The sequence below is a fragment of the Nycticebus coucang genome, chromosome 5 (genome assembly GCF_027406575.1).
Source record: "Nycticebus coucang isolate mNycCou1 chromosome 5, mNycCou1.pri, whole genome shotgun sequence".
Taxonomy (NCBI): Eukaryota; Metazoa; Chordata; class Mammalia; order Primates; family Lorisidae; genus Nycticebus; species Nycticebus coucang.
This window is the reverse complement of record NC_069784.1, coordinates 125,723,544-125,744,366: the sequence shown is the minus strand read 5'-3', so window position 1 is coordinate 125,744,366 and position 20,823 is coordinate 125,723,544. Positions and strand designations below refer to the sequence as shown.

Below are 20,823 nucleotides of genomic sequence, written 5' to 3'. Positions count from 1 at the left end.
GTACCCAGGGACAGATCAGGTCTGAGCTCTGAAGAGTCCTGCTTGTCATAGGCCAGCATGAGGGGAGGGCCCACACCAGGACTTACGGCCTCTTCACACCAAGGGGAGGCGCAGAGTCAGGTGATTTTCAGAGCAGGCCAACTGTTCCTACGGCCCCATGCTGGTTGGCCTGCAGACAGCAGGAACATGGCACGGACAGCACATTGGTGGCTCCAGGTGATGATTGAAAGGGAAGGAGGTTTTATTCACAAAGAAGAGAGCAGGGAAACTGTGATCCCAGGCGGAAAGGCTGCCATCCCCTTGACACTACCAATCCAAAAGGCTGCAGTTCAGGGCTGCACCTCACAGAACATGGCGTGGGGCACAGCAGCTAAACTGGAAGGGTAAGGAGAAACAGTGTCCAAGACAAGGTTTGGGGGAAAGGCCCATGCCTACAGCACCCTGTAATCCCACCTGCACCCTGGGCCGTGCCTCTGCCACCCAGCCTCGTGCACACTCCAGACCAGCAGATGAGAATTGACTCTGAGGACAGGTGGGGCTGAGTTGCAGCTGGAGATCCATGGTCACAGATGAGCTGGACCAGGTTTAGATGGGGACAGTCACATTCAGAGTTATGGGTTCTGCTCCCAGAGTGAACAGTGGCTGTGATGAGGGGAGAGAGGAAGTTTGCTGCAGCCCACCCAGCTCCCAGGGCAGCATGGAGCCAGGCCCCTCCCTCTGGACAGGTCCAGGACTGTAGGTCCCCAAGAGAGGGAGGAAGGACTGAGTGATGTACAGGCCCTCACTTAGCCTGAATCTGCAATTTTAAACTGGGCCAGGGTGAGTACAGGCTGGAAGTGCCAGGTGTGGGGGTAGTGGTAAAAACATGTCCCTTAGTGAGGGGAAGTGACTGGGGAGGGGTAGCCCAGGAGAACTGGCCCAGGGTCTCCTCAGTCCCTAAACCAACACTGTGTCTTTTCTGAAGGTTGAAGCTGCCTCTCCCAGGCCCTGTGAGCAGAGCCTCCTTCACCCTGTCCTCTCTGGCCACCTCCTGCCCACCACCTGCTCTTCATTCCAGACCTCCAGGAATTCAAGCCTCAGCACCTCCTTAGGCCTCAGGCTGACCATGGGGCAAATTCCGTATCTCAGGGACTTTATGACTTGATCATAATGCTGCCCCACTTTTTCATAACCTATCAGCCAGTGTGTCTTGGTGCTATACAGTGGAATTCTTGCCCTTAAAGTTGTGGCCCACTGAAGAGGACATCTCAGCAGGAGAGCTCCTCTTCTGCTTTGACTGTGGAAAGGAGAAACAGGCAAGCCCTGGGCCACAGAGGACCTGACCGACAGCTTTCCACACTTATGAATGGGCTGCCCAGGCTCCCCTGAGGGGAATTTATAATTTAATCACGAAGATCTCCATTGAAGAACTCATTTCCTCCATGGATATAAACAAACCCTCACTGAGTGAGGCGGTATTTAGCAGCATCTACTCTGGGTGCTCGCATCGTTAATAAAGCATCACTTTCATCTCAGCCCTTTCACTCAATCCTGTGAGTCTGTGTTTGCCCTCATGGCCTCCAAAGTGAATGTCCACTGCAAGTCCAGGTGCCAGGTGCAGAGAACAGAAAGGTGATTACAGTGGAAAGAAAAGCAGAAATATTGAACCCTCAAAAAGGCCCAGATGCCTGAGGGAAACCATCAGGCTCCAGTCACTTGACTACGGGAACATTTATAAAGGATGACATGAGAATAATGGAACCTGTGAAAGGTGGTACCCCATGAGTGGATGAATAGCTGTATTCTAAGTCTACAGAGGAATACGGAGATTTTGTATTTTTTCTAACAACCTGATAGGATTTGGAGAACACTCCCCTAAGTATCACAAGAATGGAAAAACAAGCATCCCATGTACTCAATACTAAGCTAAAACTAGTAGATTAAAAACTATGTGCACAAATGAGAGAAAAACTCAATTAAATTCAAGAAGGGGGAAGGAGGGTCAGGGGTTCAGTCAGTTGCCACCCAACAGGTACAGTGCATGGTATGTGGCACACTTCCTGGGTGAAGGCCACGCTACACTTCGGACTTAGCCAAACAATATAACCTGGTCATATGTTCCCTCATACTAATCTGAAATTAAAAAGTAAAATGATCAATTTTTGGTTAAGTGTATATCCTTTTAATAGATATAAAATAATTATACAGGTCAATGAAAGTATTTGGCTTTGCTTCCCATTTTAGCATCACCTAGAATTTTCATAGCTGGAATTCTTCCAGCAGGTTCATCCTCCTCACCGCCAACATATCCACATTTCTTTCTCCGTCCCAAAACACAGAAGGTCTTTTGAGAAAGTTCATCAGTGATCATGATCAACCAGAGTTACAATTATTTCATTAATAAACACTGGACAGTAATATACCATGCAGATAGTATTCTGCCATCTGAGATGATGTATTTCTGTGACAATGTAAAACATCAAATAACCTATTCACAGAATAACATAGGTGTCAAATTTTTTTTTTTTTTTTTAGTTTTTTTTGTAGAGACAGAGTCTCACTTTACTGCCCTCGGTAGAGTGCTGTGGCATCACACGGCTCACAGCAACCTCCAGCTCTTGGGCTTATGCGATTCTCTTGCCTCAGCCTCCAGAGCAGCTGGGACTACAGGCGCCCGCCACAACGCCCAGCTATTTTTTTGTTGCAGTTCAGCCGGGGCTGGGTCTGAACCCACCACCCTCGGTATATGGGGCGGGCGCCCTACTCACTGAGCCACAGGTGCCGCCCTATAGGTGTCAAATTTAAAAAACAAGCAATAATAAATACTACAGAATGTTGTTTATACATGTGTTAACTTTGTCTTCATAAATGCAACCTTTCACTAAAAACATTAGAAAAAATCATAGTGCATCTTACAAGGGTACATGTGAAATTTACTAAATGTGGAATACAAATGTCTTCACACAATAACTAAGAAAATGCCATGAAGGCTATGTTAACCTGTTAGATGAAAATATTTCAAATTGTATATAAAACCAGCACATTGTACCCCATGATAGCACTAATGTACACAGCTATGATTTAATAAAAAAAGATTAAAAAAAGAAAAAATCATATTCAACAGTGTTTCCTTTAGTGATGTATTACACTTTACTGATATTTTTTGTCTAGCAATAAAATACTACTTTACTGGATCTTTTTTCTAACTACAAAGATAGCTGACACAAATATCCAACATTTCTTTTCCACATGACAGCTGCTAAGAAGTATTCCATGCAAGTCCTACCACGCTAAATATAGCGTACACAACAGGACACATGTACACACAGCCACACACCTTCAGCTCTTCAGTCATGTGCAAATGTTACAGATGTGACTTTCAGGTTTTGTTTCTTTCTGTGAGTTAAGAAAGTAAGATGTAATCATACAGAAGACTATTTTGAAGACAATTCTTCCTGCGAGAGAGCTTTCTCCACCAGGACACTAAGGCCAAGGACTCCGAAACTTTAAACCACCACTGGCAGGTGCAGCTTGCACATGTTCCAGCAGGTGGCATTTCTCCCTAAGGCACAATTTCTGGTTTAAATGCGTCTTAATCAAATCATGCTTTTAGGTTATATGAGACAATAGGTCACAGATGGTGACAATGCGTAATAAGCAGTTAATTGTACAAAATGCAGCAGTAAAGCCTAAACTAACCTATCTATTAACAGAAACTAACCTGAAAACATTCTATACATTGCTGCATATTAAAACATTGTGTTTGGTCATTGTTTCTTAGATGAAGCAGAGAGCTATAAGGCTTCTGTGAAATAATCCTGTAATTCAATAAATATATTACACTCCTGGCATAGCGTTACGTACAGTCAGTTCCCAGCCTTGCTTCGGCTGTTCTGAATGCACCTCTCCCAGCTTTCTGAAGTGTTCCATGACTGCACAGAGCGGGAACATGCCCAGTGTCTGTCCCAGGGTGACACACCCCAAAGGAGGGAGCTAGGAAGCTGAGTGTGGGGCCTTTGCTGGATTTTCCAGAATGGATACTGGTTATTGCTAATGTGGAAGCCCTTGAAGGGCATAAAAATGATCCCTACCATTTGTGTCATTCATTATTTATACATAAATACACGCTACATATATACACACATGCAAACGCAAGGCCTATCCTGTAACAGGAAGATTGCTTTGTCCAGTAATCCAGCTTGTGCTATTCGACTTACTTGTGCTATGTTCAAAGCCAGATTAAAAACAAAGATCACGGCATGCTACTATTAACAATCCTACAGTCTGAAGAACAAGTATATTATAGAAAGCTGAGCTGACAGGTTCCAAAATGCGCTCACTGGTTAAGGCACAAGATTCCATGTTACAGCCCAGGAAAAGCTGAGACAGTAAGAAACTCATGTTACCTTTCTATTACAACACTTAGCTTGACGGTGTTCTCTTAATTCATACAAACAGTAACATCTCACGGTGAAAATGTTCTGATGGCTTCTGCCCCTATGAATACTCTCACGGTAGCAAATTCAGTGCTCACCCCCAGGATGCCCTGATGGTCTGGTTAATAAGGCACTTTCAGTGTTGACCCAGGGTGAAGCTCCACTTTCCCACTGAACTGAGTGAGCCCCAATGTGGGCAAGTGGGGAATGGGTGTCTGTGCCAGAAAGGTCGTTCCTTATTATTTCATTTATGTCGGCCAGGTACAACTGGCCCAGTTCTTCAGTTTCTCACTCGACCATTAGGGGAATAAGGGCCTAGTTACCACCACTGTCCTCATGCACCTCTGGCAGGGACCATGGCTCAGCAGTTGGAGACACGTTCCTTTGGGGCTCACTTTACGTCACAGCCATCCATGGTTAAACACACCTGAGTCTGTGGCTTCAGCCCCGTCCTCGCTCAGCTCATCACTGTCCCTCCACAGCTGAGGAATCTTGATCACACCCTCATCTCAGTCACTGTGGAGACACCTGGGACTGTGGGCAGACACTGGGGAGGAGCATGGGTCATGGCCCACAGAGCTGCAGAGATTGCAGCCCAGAGTGAGGACAGACCAAGCTCTGAGGCCCTCTCTGCCCCCATCCATGGAGCACTTGCCACATCCAGTGAGGAAAGGAGAGTAAGGCCTCCTCCTCCACAGTCTGCATGTGGGCGTCCAGCACCCGGTGGTGATGCTCTTCACTGTCCTGAGCCTGTGGGGAAAAGAGGAACAGGCCTGGACCAAGCACAGGGCCTGTCTCTGCTGGAGGACAGGGATATGGGATGGCAGCCACTCTGGGAATTGGCAGGTACACAGGAGCGTAGTTGGTTGAGGCCTGAGTCACTACAGTCTCCATCCAGGAGGATCCTGTGAAGGCAGGTAGGGAGGACACCAAGACACGGAAAGTGAGACTCAGACATGACTGGGGCTGAGCTGAGTGGGCCCCGGGATCTGTGCTCGAGCAGAGTCACCTACACACAGGGCTGGGTGCAATAGCCTGGTGGGTCCCTGGCAGAAGGCCATAGTGAAGGGCCTGGTGGCCCCCACCCATGAGGCTGGGCAAGTGGCCCAGTCACTGGGAGACTAGGAGGGAGGCAGAGGCTGGCAAAGAGTCCTGGGAAGTTTGACCCAATGAGAACAGCGTAGACCTCTGTGGACACAGGCCACTTCAGCCTCACCCTGACTGTGTGAGTATGTGTGTATATACAGAGACTCAGACTCAGGACAGTCCCAGAGGGAGCAAAATATGCCCATAGGGGATTTAGTGGGTGTGAGCTTTAGATCAGATGTTTAGAAACAGAAGCCCCCATGAAATTCAGGCCAAATATTCTTCCACAAGTTTCACGACTTTCTGTGCATCAGTTTCCAAAACTGGAAACTGACAAATGCTATGAAAACAGATTAAATACAGAGGAAACTTGCAGTTCCCTATGTGGGTGACCAGTCCTGCCTTCCCTCAGGGCAGCAAAGGCCAGGCCCACCCAGAGGACAGGTGCAGCCCTGCACCCAGGGCACGGCCTCTGCATGACACTTGGGTCTCTGTGAAGGGGATGAAATAAACGGGGAAGACCAGGACCCACTGATCACCATGCAGTAGTAGTCTTTTTCTTTCTTTATCTCTCTCTTTTTTTTTTTTGCAGTTTAGGGGCCACAGGCACCACCCCAGGAGTCTTTTTCAGACTCAGCAGGTGACCATTTTACTCTGTCACCAGGTGAGCTGCCGTTACTTAGCGCCAGCTGGATGGCTGAGACAGTGACTGAATATGGGAGAGTGTGACTGTGACAGGGTGTAGAAGGCCGAAGGGGCCCTTGGAAGAGGGGACCCAAGGGAAGGCTGTGACTCTCAGAAGCCTGAAGGTGGTGGCAGCAACACTGTCCTCCAAAACCTAGAAATTGGCCTGCTGGATCGGGAGCTCCCAACATTTTTTCCGAGAAGAAATAACTTTAGCTTACAACAGGTCTTGGGCTCCTTCAGGATAGAATGTTCTAAAAAAGATGTCTTTGCTGCTAGGGTAGGTAACTGCTGAAGTCAGCCCATTTGATTGAAGCTGGGGTGTGCACGGGGCAGGAACCTGGTGCCTCTCAAGCAAAGAAGTAGTGGGACTAACTGTGAGAGTGAAAACAGGACCGGTGGAGGCCGGGAGGAAAGGGACCAGCTTTCAGAAGGGGTGAGTGGCCGCCAGGGGGCAGGGCAACGCCTCACGTGACCTTTGTGGGTGGAGCAACCCCCCACCCGCCGCCCGCCCCCCAGAGGTATAAAAACGAGACTCACGGCGCGCCCTCCACCATTCATTTCACCAGCTGCTTCTTGGCCTCCGCTGTGTGATCTGGCCGTCGGGTCAAAAATGGCACGAATAGCGGGCTCAGGGTTGGATCTCAAGGTTTCTCTTCTGCTTCTGCTGCTTGGCTGGGCCTGGATGGGACGGGCTGGTGAGTCCCGGGTTGATCCAACGCAGAGTCGGGGGCAAACGCGCGGGGGCTGGGGGTGCGGGGCTTTGAACAGAAGGGGAGGGACAAGGAGGGGCTCTGAGCAAAAGTGGGTAATAAGGGGGACCTTGGACCTAAGGGAGGTGACAGGGAAGGGTTTTGAATAGAAGGGGGTGTAACAAGAGGGAGCCTTGGACCGACGGGGAGGTGACAAGCCAGGGCCTTGGACCGCAGGAGGTTGGCAAGGAGAGAACGAAGGGGGATCACACGGGGGAGCCTGGTACCAAATGAAGGCCCGGCTTCAGGAAGACCCAGATCGAGCTCTCCCGACTGCGCGCGCAGCTGGAGACCCGGGCTTTGGCTTCCTCCGCGCGGTTGGCGCCCTCTTGGCCTCGGATTCCGGCCCCGCCGGCGCACGGAGGGCGGACCTAAGGAGTACCGTCGTAGGGGGACGGGGAGAGGTCGAGGATTTCCGAGGAAGCCTGGGCCGCTGTTCTCCCTGTCCTGGGGAAGCCAAAGCCACTGGGGATCCTGAGAGAGGTGAGGTCAGGCACAGGGTAGGGGATCCCTCAGAAGCGCGACCACAGACTTCCCTGGCCCTGCTCCACTCTCACAAACCGTCCACACTAGCTCTCGGGCACCCCGGGCTCTGCGCTTTAAACTTCCCCCTGCTCTGTGCTCCAGGAAGTCGCCTGCACCACAGGCGCTCACCAGCCACTTTCAACCCCACCAAACCCACTTCCACAACCATACCCTTCCCCCACCCCCCATCCCCTCTATATTCATTATCCAATTGACCAGGTCCATGCACTTTTCCTCCCCCTCTCTGCCAGTCTGTCACTGAGCAGGCCTCCCTTACCTCTCTATCCACGGAGGGGGCCCTACCACCTTCCCCCCCACCCCCACCAACTAGCACCTTAGCCCCCTTGCCCGGGGACACACTCACCAAACAAGTTGCCTCCTGGCCACAGACCTAAATGGAAGGGATGGGAAGCTCCTATGTCCCATATGACCCCGGGAATGCTGGTGAGTAGAGGCACCCACGTCTGCCCTGCGGTCCCACACCCACTACTCTGTCTACTGGGGAGACAGCATCTTATGGAGGAGGTCCTCCTTAGACGGGAGTCAGCACAGGGTTTCCCTTTAGGCCAGGTAGTACACAGAGCCAGAGGAGGCAAAGACAACCTAACAACAAAAGGGAGACCAGATACGGCCACTGTCCTAGTTTTTTTGGCCCCATATTAGAATACACACAGGGTCCCAGCGTCTGGTGCCCCATCCTCAGGGTGTCAGGTCTCAGCTGCCAGGTGAAGAGGCAGAAGCTAGTCCTTCCCTGCCTGAGGCTTCTAGGTGGGAAGAAGTGATGGGACTGTGGGTCCTGTGGTTTGGGGCCTACTGCTCCCATCTTTGCTCTGGCTTCCTGGTCAGTGTGGGCCAAGAGACACTCTCTGGGTGCAGCCACAGGTGTGAGCCCTGGGGAAGTCCTGAGACAACAGCCGGGTGGCCAGGGCACGTGCTGTGGTGTTTCTTTGTTCTCTCGGCCCTACTCCTGCCAATCCCAGGAAGACCATCTGTGTCTAGTCACTGCTGGGCCTGTCTCAGAGTCACCTGGTGGGTGAGGAGCCCATGCTGTGATGGGCAGCTCTCAGGCTGCATGGGTAACCCATGGCTGGAGGGCCCAGCATGGGCCCATCTCTCCCAGGGCCCAGCCATACCAGAGCCACATTGAGTGTTGAGACTTCCCTGCTACAAGTGGGAGGGCCTTGCTTCTCAGTACTAGGTGTCCATGTCATGATTCTGCAACTGGGAATTGCCACGAACTCCACAAAGTCCCTGTCTCAACCACAGCTGCTGCTAGGATCTGAGCTGTCTTTGGACACATAGCCCTAGGGCAGCAGTTCTCAACCTGTGCCTCGCTACCCACAGGAACTGTATTAAAGGGCCACAGGAACTGTATTAAAGGGCCACAGCATTAGGAAGATGGAGAACCACTGCCCTAGAGAGAGGCACAGGCATACTCATTCATTCTCACACCGTCTGTGGTTGCTTTCAAGCTACAAGAGCAGAGTGGAGTGGCTGCAGGAGAGCGCCCCTGGCCTGCAAAGTCTACGATATTTCCTGTATTAACTACAAGGCTGTCCATTCCCGATACAAATCCAGGGAATGGGAAATGACCTCTGAGTGGGACTCTCCACTGAGCAGGACTTAGAACAGTTGTCCATCCATTACCTTGCCCACAGGTGCCTCATCAATCACAAGGGCAAGATCATGCCTCAGGCCCAGGGCAAGAGGTCATACACACTGTCCAGTGGGAAGGTCAGGGTATTCTTGGATTCCCATAGACAGTTACCAGAGGGAAGGTGCAGATGACTCTGTGGGGAAGGCTGAAAGAGCCGTTGTCCTGCTGGGGGATACGGAGCTGTCCTGGGACCCTGGGCTCTCCTTCTGTAATGGGTTCCAGACCTGAGCAGTGGCTTGGTTCTGCCAACTAGGCAGAAGAGCCTGTTTTTTTCCTGGCGTGGCTGCTTTCAGCCACCTTATCATATATTCTGTATTGTGTGTTTGTTGTAAACATTTATTTATTTTGAGACAGAGTCTCACTATGTCGTCCTGGGTAGATTGACGTAGCATCACATCTCACAGCAACCTCAAACTCTTGGACTTAAGCAATTCCCTTGCCTCAGCCTCCTGAGTATCTGGACTATAGGTGCCTGCCACAGTGCCCACCTATTTGTTTGGTTGTTGTTGTCATTGTTGTTTAGAAGGCCCTGGCCAGGCTCGAACCCACCAGCTTCAGTGTATGTGGCCAGCGCCCTACTCACTGAGCTTTGGGCACCGAGCCTGTTGTAATCATTTAAATCCAGCAGCATCTGGGTTGGCTGCCTTGATTCCACCTCTTGCACCCCTGTGTTCCGTCAGCCGTGGCATAGCCCTCTCTGGCTTTCTAATCATTTCTATCACTGTACCCTCCTTGGTTCTGACAGTGGAGGGACTCACGTTATTCCAGGATTTTTCATCCCAGTCCCTACTGGGAGCCATTTCAGGAACACCATCTCCTAGTGCCCAGCGTGGCCTTCAGCAACAGGCCTCACTGAGCTGCTGCACAGGGCCAGGGCCCTGCTCACTGTGCTTTCTTTTTGTGCTCAGTAGGCAAGAGTCCCCCAGGCTTTCCTACCGTCCACACCTATTTTTCTGGGATTTCATATCCATCGACTCAGCATGTGACCTGCTCTGAGCCCTTTCGTCCCCTCCTCTTACCTTACACGTCTGGGTTTTCTATTTCATGCCCTGTGGACCACACCTTGTCCAAGGTTCCACCAACACGTCCTCATGGCAGATGAGCATCGTGCCAAGGTCTGTGCCAACCTGGTAAAGACAATGCACTCTGCTTATCAAACTCAAATCAAGTATTCATCCTGCCCAGCCTGCCCCAGGGCAGCCCCTCCACTCTTCCCCCTTGCACCCACATGGGCTGCTACTGAGGATGCTCTGGCAGCCAGGCCTCTCCTCCCATAGCAGGTGGACACCTCCCTGGCAAGGTCTTGTGCTGACCTAAGTATGCAGAGTGGAGATGGGACGTGTCTGGGTACAGGTACTTTCTTGCCAGGCACAGACCTCCCTTCTGCTCCAGCAAGGGAGGAGTTCTAGCCCTGATATGGTATAGGGACTACCCGGGAAGGCCAATCCTGGCTCAGCCAGCCCAGCCCTTCAGAGGGAGTCTCTTACTGCCACAGTCGGGGTGGGGAGTGTGTATGGATCCCTTTGTCCCCGCTCACCTCTCACTGACTTTCTCTTCCACAGAAACTCACTCTCTTTGCTGTAATTTCACCATCACTCCTAAATTCCGATCTGGACCAGGGTGGTGTGAAGTTCAAGGCCAGAGCAATGAAATATTTCTCCGCTATTACTGTAGTAACAAGACCCCTGAACTCTCTGGTGCCCTGGGAAAGGAAATCAATGGCACAGAGTTCTTGGGACAACAAAAAGAAACACTGACAGATGTGGTGGAGTTACTCACAAAGGAACTGCTTGAAGTTCAACTGCAGAACTACACACCCAGTGGTGAGTTTAAAGGGGCCTAGGGCATCAGAGAGCAGGTACTATGGTATTTACAGGCATTTTTTACTTTCATGTTAAAAAAGGGAGGGGGGGAGGGAATGTCTGACCCAAGAGATCCAGGAGCAAGTCCATGATGTGGCAGAGAGAACTCAACCAGGAGACAGGAAGGGACCAGGGTAGGGCACAGGATTTTCAAGGCCTGACCTGACAGATTTCCCATGGGGGTAGCCCCTCCCACCTGGCAGGTGAGAATGTGTTGTTGGTGTGAAGCCAATGGAAGCCCCCCTGCATTCTGGCTGTTTGGACACAAGGGACAAACATTCCTCCGCTTTAACTCAGAGAATAAAACATGGACCCTGCTTCATGATGCAGCCACAAGGATGAAGAAGATGTGGGAGAACAACAAGGAATTGATGAATTCCCTTTTTAAAGTCTCCATGGGAGACTGCAAGACTTGGCTTGCCAACATCTCAATGCCTTTGGAGAAAATGGAGCTGACAGCAGGTGAGTGAGAACACTAAACATGCCAGCTGTCTGGAGTGAGATCTCATCACCCCACTGTGAGACTGTGTGGGTAGGTGTGTGTGTGTGTGTGCACAGGTACAAAATGATCCGCTCATGGTGGGTTCTTCTTGGGGTGTTAATGACCTTACTCGCGTCACTGTCTTTTTTCCCCTCTCATGTCCTAACTCTCTTTCTCACTGTACGTACTTTTGGTCTGTTCGTGGTCATTTTCTAAATAGGCTTAAAACTCTAGGCATCCTTGTGTTTCCAGCCTTTGGCTTTCCCCCTGTTCCCTCCTGCTAGAATCACTTCTCCTTTCCTCTCTCCTGGTCTGGTTCTGGAAATCCTTCAAAACCTCCTCAAATGCCAGCTCCCAAGACCTTCCCCTGCCCCACCCTCAGGCATCACCTCCTGTTCTGCCAGGAAAGGGGGATGGGTTGTGTGTGTGGTCACCCTTGCTTCCCTCAGCAGTGTGGTAGCTCCTTGAGGAGAGGACACATCCCTGTCACCCCTCCTACCTCACCACCCATCCCAGTGGCTGCCACACAGCAAAGTGGCAGGTGTCTTGGCTGCAGAAGGACCTGGGGCAGCTGCTGAGGTGTGTCCTCAGATATGGAGCCTGGACAAAGCCTGTCACTCTCATGTTTCCATTTCAGCATCTTCCACTCAGGCCACACAGACAGCTGGACCCATGACTACAGGGTTAGCCCAAGCCACTGAGTCCAACACCGGGGCCCTCTTTGTGAGCATCGCTGTGGGCGTCGCTTTGGGCCTCACCATCCTATTGATTATCTGGTTTAAAAAGAGGAAAGGTACTGTGGGCAGAACTGGGAGGGGTGAATGGCAGGTGGTGAGGTGGGAAGTCAAGAAAGGGACTCCCAGAGGCCCATATCATACTTGCCATGGGACCTTCCCCTCCTGGAATGAGATAGGAGCAAGACTTCCTGTCATTAGACAGCTCAGCTGTGAGGTCTGGTGAGTCCTCCCTGTCGTAGGCCAGTGGAAGGGGAGGACCCAAACCAGGACTCAGGGCCTCTCCACACTAAGGGGAGGAGCAGACTCCGGGGATTTTCAGAGCAGGCCGGCTATTCCTACGGCCCCATGCTGGGTGGCCTGCAGACAGCAGGAACGTGGCACCCGCAGCACATTGGTGGCTCTAGGTGAGGTTTGAAAGGGAAGGAGGTTTTATTCACAAAGAAGAGAGCAGAGAAACTATGATCCCAGGAGGAGGGGCTGCAATGACCTTGACATGCCCATTTCAAAGGCTGGAGCTCAGGGCTGCACCCCACGGAACATGGCTTGGGGCATAGCAGCTAAACTGGAATGGTAAGGGGAGATGGTTTCCAGAACAAGGTTGGGGAACAAGGACCATGCCTACAACCCCCTAGGATCCCTGCTGCACCCTGGCCATGGCCCTGACACCCAGCCTCCCACACACTCCAGACCAGCAGATGAGCAGAATTGACTCTGGGGATAAGTTGCAGCAGGAGTTCCACAGTCACAGCTGAGCTAGACCAGGTGTAGATGGGGAGAGTCACATTCAGAGTCATGGGTTCTGCTCCCAGGGGGAGCAGAGGCTGAGAGGAGGGGAGACAGGAAGTTTGCTGCAGCCCCACCCAGCTCCCAGGGCAGCATGGAGCCAGGCCCCTCACTTTGAATGAGGCTGGGGCTGGGCCTGGGCTGAGTGCAGTTTTAAACTGGGTGAGAGTGGGTACAGGCTGCAGGGGCCAGTGTGGGGGTAATAGCAAAAACATGTCCCTTAGTGAGGGGGACTCTTAAGAGGGGAAGTGACTGGGGAGGGGCGGCCCAGGAGAACTGGCCCGGAGTCCCTAAACCAAAACTTGTGTCTTTTTTTAAGGGCAAAACTTAAAAAACTTCACTCCCCAGACCGTGTGAAGCCTCCTTTACCCTGTCCCCTCTGGCCACCTCCTCAGTCCGGACCTCCAGGATTCAAGCCTCAGCACCTCCATAGGCCTCAGGCTGACGACAACAATACTGCAGATTCAACATCTCAGGGACTTTATCCTTCTGTCATAATCCTGTGCACTTTTTCTTACCTTATCAGCCAGTGTCTCTTGGTGCTCACAGTGGAATTCTTGCCCTTAAAGTTGTGACCCTCTGAAAAGGAAATCTCGGCAGGAGAGCACTTTTCTTCTGCTTTGATTTTGGAAAGTAGACACAGGCAGTCCCAGGGCTACAGATAATGCGATTACAGGTAACGCGACGTAAGAACGAGGACCCAAAGCTCCCCGTGAGGGGAATTTATAATTTCCTAGTGAAGTTAATAATTCAGGAACTCGTTTAGTCCACGTCTGTAGACAGACTAGCCCAGTGGGGGTGGCAGCATCCTCACACCAGGGCTGGTCTCCTCGCTTATTTCCGAATAGCCTCACTTTCATCTTGACCTGTCTGGGAGATGAGTGAGTCTGTACTTGCCCGTAGGATGGAGCCTCCAAAGTGAACATTCACTGCAGGTCCAGGTGAGCCTGCAGCAAGTGAAGGCGGTTACAGTGGAAACGAGAGTAGAAAGAAGCACTTGGCACAGGCCAGACGCCATCGTTACTAGGAAAGCATCAGGGTTACTGTCTGTGGGAACATTTATAAATGATGATGTGAGAATAATGGATCGTGTGAAGGACAGTGCTTCAATGAAAACATGAGTTATTAGTAAGCAGCGTGGTGCATTTGTTATTGAAATAGAAAGGTTATGATTTGACGTAAAGACGTCTCAGGAAGGTATTTCTGTTCTGTAACCCAAGGATGCCTGTACTTACCTGAACCACAACAGCGTTCTTCCATGATGTTGCCAAAAGAGACTTCAGAAAATAAGGGTGCATAGGATTAGGATACATTGTTTGCGTTTATTAAGTGACGTCCAAGTTGCAGTTAAGTCCTTCACCCAGGAGGTGCGCCATACATCCCTACACTGTATCCCATAAGAAAAATTTTATTCAAAATCATGTCCTTTAGTAATTTACGATTAAACTGTACTAAAGGTTAAATAAAGATTTTGATATTCTGCAAGTCTTAGTGACTTTGGAGTTTTGTCTTATAACCCAGTGGAGAATTAAGGAATTTCGTTGTTCTCCAGGTTATTGTATAATAAACCTAGTAACTCTGCTAGATTTCTGTAAATTATCAGCAAACTATCTCTCGGTCTCACACCTTGTCCTGATACCCTGGATGCAAACACAGACTCTGTGCTTCAGGAATGTGGTGTTCTCTGGGTCTCTTCCCACACAGCTGTCCCCTCAGCAGTGACTCCTCTTGTCACTCCTCAGCCCTTCCTGCACCTGCTTCCATTAGAAGCAGGTCTTCACAACTTACCTTTAAAAGCTATTTTATTCCCCCAGGCACAAATGATCAGTGCTCAGAATATATAAATAACTCCTACAAATAAATAAAAATACATCTAATTCTCTGAAGCTATGGGCAGATGCCATGGTGAGTTCACAGGTGGCGAAGAAGCCTGTGAAATATTTGCCTCAACACATCCCAAAGAATCCACAGAACACAGAAAGGACAGTGGTGATCCCTTACACAACCTCATTCTGACACATTTTCCAGTGTGTCTAACCAAATGGTGGGCAATAAACGGAATATCAGGGATCCATTCTTGGTTGGTAGGAGTATCTTGAATCAACCCTGATATGTAATCTGACAATAACCAAATCCAGGGAATAATATGCTCGTCCCACTGTGCAACAGTCCCAGGCTTAGTTCCAGCTTTCAAACTTACTCCAAAACCCAGAGAGACATCTGCTTGTTTACTGTGATGCCTAATGTCATAGTAAAAAATCACCAATAAAATATGCAACTAAGGAACAACATACATTGCAATGTTGGAGGAGGATTTCTGTTTCTATGTCTGCTCAGAAAGTCTGAACTACCAAAAATGAAACACCTAAAGTGATGGATGAAAAATGTTAAATTTCCAAATATTTTAATGCAGACCTCTGATTGACACACAATAACCATGACTACATAAATCCACATTTTTCTACTTATTTTCAAAAATAAACAAATGCGGCAAGTAAAACACCACAACCGGTATCTCCAGCACAATAAGGGGATAGGAAACACCCAAACCCATCAGGTGCTGGGCTGGGAAAGACGGTACTAGAACAGTCAGGGAGACCTGAGTGGACTCTGAGCATGAGGTAGTGGTGACGGTGGTGTGTCTGAATGAAAAATGTACTGTGGCTGTGAGCAGTGTCCTGGGGTTCAGGGCCACAGTAAAGCACAGAGCACGGGGTCATCACTCGAGATGGGGGAGGGGCAGCGTGACAGCTCACTGTCAAGGCCTTCAGGAGGGGACCTTCTCTGCACTGCACCTGCACCTGCTCTGTAAGTTTCTGCTTGTTCTTAAACTTCTTACACTAGTTAAACTAGGGAATTGAAAGAAAACTTAAAGTTCAGAAATGGATGTAAAGAGGCAAATACTGCAATGAATACGGGCCTGATCCTGCTGCTCCTGCAGAGCCGGGTCCTCTGCTGTGTTTCCTCCTCACTCTGTTCTCTGCCCTCAGCAGCTTCTCCTGCCTCTTCCTCACCTGCAGTCACCCCAGGCCCTTTGCTGGGGACATTCACATCACACATTCTGACCCTACTTGGACGCAGGAGCTAGCAGGGAACAGAGTCATAGCAAAGGGCTCAGCAGCTCTTGCAATGCTAGAGCAACTATCTTACCTACGAGAGAGAGAGTGCGTGTGTGTGTGTGTGTGTGTGTGTGTGTGTGTGTGTGTGTACACAGAGACAGAATGAGCCAGGGGACTTATATAAGAAACTGGCTCACACAATTATGAGGCTGGTAAGTCCAAACTCTGCAGTATTGGCTGGGAGGGTGGATGCCCAGGAGAGGGAATAGTTTAGACACAATGTGAAATGCAGTCTTCTGGACAATTCCTGCTTGTTCAAAATGCCCTGTCTTTTAGCTCTTTTCCATAAGTCAACTGATTAGATCAGGCCCACTATAATTTGGGAAGCAATTTATGTTACTCAAATTTCACCAATTTAAATATTCATCTCCAAAGCACCTTCTAAGTTGACACATCACACACATCACACTTCCCCAGACTAAAACGATCACACCCTCCATGTGCCTAGAGCCCACAGTGAGAGTATTTAACTGTTAGAGAGTAGACAACATACAAAGGCTGCCTGGAGAGTATGCAGCTATTATTAATATAATAAATGTCTCCATTTTTCATATTATATGACAGTTTAATTTCCAGACTGCCCTTGTATTTGTATGCTTACCAGTTAGTGAAATTCTGGAAATATAATGTATCCCATTATCCCTTTTAAATATATATTCTAAGCTCAGTGCCTGTAGCTCAGTGCTTGGGGTGCCAGCCAAATACACTGAGGCTGGCGGGTTTGAACCCGGCCCAGGACTACAAAACACCGATGACAGCTCCAATAACAACAAAAAAAGCCGGGTGTTGTGGCGGGGGCCTGTAGTCCCAGTTACTTGGGAGGCTGAGGCAAGAGAATCGCTTAAGTCCAAGAGTTGGAGGTTGCACTCTACCAAGGGTGACATAGTAAGACTCTGTCTAAAAAAATAAGTAAATAAATATTCTAATACAGATATGATATTCATTATGTGTCAAGTTGAGTGGCCATGGATATGAGGAGCTCAGGAAGGGTCTTCTTGGGGGGGGGCTCCCTATGGTCCCTGGTCAGACACACCTGGGTCTGTGGCTGCAGCCCCACCCTCAAAATTCCAAAATTTCACTAATCGGTAAGCTCAGCTCATCACTGTGTCACTCCACTGTCCACAGCTGGAGAGTCCTCATTATACCCTAGTCTCAGTCACTATGGAGACATATGGGACAGTGGGCAGACATGAGAGGAGGAGGGAGGGCTCAGTGGCCCCCGTAGCCTGTGTGAGAATGGGCAGAACCCTGAGGCCCTCTCTGCCCCCATCCACGAAGCCGTTTCCCCATTCAGTGAGGAGACAAGACTAAGGTCTCCTTCTCCACAGTCTGCTGGGTGGGGGAGGGCAGCACCCAGTGATGATAGATCCCACTGTCCCGAGCCTGTGGGAAAGAGGAGCAGGCCGGGACCCAGCACAGGGCCTGTCTCCGCTTGACGACAGAGACATGGATGCCAGCATTAGGCAACTGAAATCTTAATTTTTTTGGAAATTTTGTATCTTTATTCAGAAAGTGATTTAACCACAGAATAAAGCTCTTGTAGCATTATAAAACCCAATGTTCTGAAATCATTTTGTGCTTGGCAATTATGTTTCTACATCTTTTATATCCTGAAGTGATTCTTCCATCTCAAGTTTCTCAGGCCTTCAGGTATTATGCATGATGTCTGTTGTGGTCAGCGATAAGGGTTGCAATCACAGTAGTAGCTGTGATCATAACCCTTTTGTAATCTAAAAACAACAGGGATTTTCTTTTCTGTGCACCTATAAAGTTACCAGGGAATAGCTGTCCATCTGGAAGAAACTGGTCATCTTTTCCTTCATCAATTACTAAGCCCAGCTGAGAACCTTGATAGGACTTCACAGGAAGGGTAGCACCATAAGCCTTCCATTTACTTTGATCTGGTCCCAAATAGTCACCAAAGCCTTTTTTTGCCCCAGGGACAGAGGACTGGGTGGCAAATTGGAGCAAATGCTGACACAGATTTGTATTTTCCAGGATTTTTCAAAGCACAAATCAGAGCTCCATGACCTCCCATGGAGTGGCCAAAAATTGTCATCCTTTGGGGGTCCACTGGAAAATTGGCACTTATGAGTTGGGGAAGCTCCTCTGTTATGTAAGAATATATTCTGTAGTTAGTTTTCCAAGGGTCTTCAGTGGCATGCATGTAAAACCCAGCCCCAGTACCAATGTCCCAGCTGCCATCTTCTTTAATATTGCAGCTGTGAGGACTGGTTTCTGGAGCAACGACGACAAGGCCGTGTTCTGAGGCAACTTGCTGATAACTAGATTTTGATGTAAAATTTTGCTCTGTGCACGTTAAACCAGACAGCCAATATAGCGCAGGGCACTTGCCAGTTTCTGCGTTTAGTGGTAAGTAGACAGAAAATTTCACTTTGCAGTTCAGTTCAACACTGTCACATTCAAAATCTTTCTGCAATCCCCCAAAGCACTTGTTGGGCACAGCAGCATAACTGGAAGTAGCCTGAAGTCTTCATTTTAATTGCAACATTGGCTTCTTGTAGTACCAACAGTCTCAGGTCAAGTTCCTTGGAGATACAGTCTAACAAGAAGGCTTTTTTAATTGCAGAGAACCTGTGCAAACTGAGGACAGTAGAAATAGGCAAAGAGGCTGAGATGGCATCCCAGCAGGAGCCAGGCTGCTCCAAGAGCTCAATGATGCATATGGTGCATGATTGATCATTATGGAATAGCCAGAAATTCACATATTATGCAGAAAATATAGGATATCTTTTTGAAATATTCTTAAGTTCTACTTAATACAATATTTAGTGAAAAATAAGCCTAAATATATGAACAGTTCAGTAGTGGCCAAGGGTGGCCAAAATGATATGACAGACATTGACTTTTCACAAATATTAATGAAAAATGAATCATACACCTAAATGTAAAATGCAAAGCTATCAATCCTCTAGAAGATAACATAGAGAACATCTAAAAGATCTCAGGTTTAGCAAGCAGGAGATTTAGACAAAACAAGAAAAAAATTAATCCCTGAACAAAAGGGCTAAGTTAGATTTTGTTAAAATTAAACACTTATTGGGCGGCGCCTGTGGCTCAAGGAGTAGGGCGCCAGTCCCATATGCCAGAGGTGGCAGGTTCAAACCTAGCCCTGGCCAAAAACCAAAAAAAAAAAAAAAAAAAGTTAAAATTAAACACTTACACTCTGCAAATTTATGATTCTCGGAAACCTAGAAGAAGAAACAACAAGCCACAGGTGAAGAGAAAATATTTGTAAAACACGTACCTGATAAAGAACACGCAGCCAGAATATATAAAGATTCTTGAAATTCAAATAAGAAAACATGTTAAATGGACAAAGCATGTGCTGAGCCATCTCAAGAGGGAAGATACACAGAAAACAGATATGCACAGAGACAGTGCCGAACATCACATGTTACATAGAAATTACAAACAAAAACAGCCAGAAGTTACCAGCAAGTGCAGACAAACTTGGAGTGACAGGGACTTTCGGTAATTGCTGGAAGAAACACAAAAATAGCACAACCACTCTGGAAGACATTTTATGGTTTCTTACAAACTAAACGATATGATTTAGGAATCACATGCAGGCATTGACCAACATGAGTTGAAACTGTAAGTCCCGAAAACAACCTGCACACTAATGGTTATAGTGGTATTATTCATAATTCCCATCAACAGAAACCAAGACACCCATCAAAAGGTGAATTTCTAAACATGTCTGCTCCATGCTTACCCTAGAAATGAAGTCAGTGATAGAAAGAAATGGAAGTCCAAGCCAGAGAAAGGTATAGAAGAACTTCATGGCGAATTGCAGAGTGAAAGAAGCCAGTGTGAACGTCTGTATACTTTCTGTTCCAAGTGTGTGCACTTCTGTAGAATGGAAAGCTGCACAGTGAACAGTTCAGTAGTGGCCAAGGATGGCCAAAAGGGTGGGGAGGGAGGGCAAACGAGAGGAGCACGGGGGCTTTTCAGGGCAGAGAAACTATTCTGCACACGTTGATGGTGGATATGTGACATTAGATGTTACACAAAACCCACAGAACGTACACCTGCAGTGAGTCCCAATGGAAACTATGGCCTTGAATTAATAATAATGTTTCAATAGTGGTTCATCAGATGTGACACATGTATCAAACTAAAGATATTAATAATGTGGTCAATAAATTGGGGGAGGCGAAGACTCTGCACCATGAACTTAGTATTCTATGAATCTATCAGTGCTCTAAAAGATAAACTCTAGTCTTTTAAAATAATTTAAAGGGCTTTGATTACAATTATATACAAATTAAATGTGAATGTATAACAAATGCTAAAATTAAATGTTGAATAATGGCATTACAGATGATTTCCACCCTGTTCCTTACATCCTTCTTTCTTTAACCCACCTTCAAAGGCACATTTTTTCACTTACCTTCAGGAACACATTGCTTTGGGGGTCCTCTTCGGGACCCACCAGCCCTTCTCCACTGCCCATCTCAGCCCTTCCTGTGCCAGGTGACTGAGGCTTCCTTGGCCACTGGATCCAGGAGCTGAACAGCTGGACTCAGCTTCAGGGGCTAGAGTATCCATGAGAATATCGAGAAGGCTCCAGTGGCTGAGCAACAGGAAGGTTCCTGGAGAGGAGGCCACAGAGGGGTCAAGAGGAAAACTGTCCTCCCCACCTCCATCCCAGCTAAGCCTCTCAGCAGACTGGGGCCATCAGAGGGTGTGAGCAGA

General features: G+C 48.6%; 1 protein-coding gene and 1 pseudogene across 1 annotated transcript; one reads left to right on the top strand and one right to left on the bottom strand.

Moving 5' to 3' along the window:
* Positions 1–6,894: 6,894 nt before the first annotated feature.
* Positions 6,895–13,415, top strand: LOC128585591 (UL16-binding protein 6-like). The gene is made up of 5 exons (XM_053590617.1): positions 6,895–7,420; positions 10,682–10,942; positions 11,168–11,443; positions 12,100–12,255; positions 13,378–13,415. Exons 1-5 carry the CDS (start codon positions 7,168–7,170, stop codon positions 13,413–13,415), a joined length of 984 nt encoding a protein of 327 aa, XP_053446592.1. The 5' UTR covers positions 6,895–7,167.
* Positions 13,416–17,622: 4,207 nt separating this feature from the next.
* LOC128585590 (S-formylglutathione hydrolase-like) lies at positions 17,623–20,581 on the bottom strand (annotated as a pseudogene).
* Between the last annotated feature and the right edge of the window lie 242 nt (positions 20,582–20,823).

Coding starts and splice junctions, on each gene's coding strand:
- LOC128585591 (XM_053590617.1), top strand. CDS start 7,168: ATGAAGGCCCGGCTTCAGGAAGACCCAGATCGAGCTCTCCCGACTGCG. Junction 7,421..10,681: donor CACTGGGGATCCTGAGAGAG/GTGAGGTCAGGC, acceptor TCTCTTCCACAG/AAACTCACTCTCTTTGCTGT. Junction 11,444..12,099: donor GAAAATGGAGCTGACAGCAG/GTGAGTGAGAAC, acceptor TTTCCATTTCAG/CATCTTCCACTCAGGCCACA.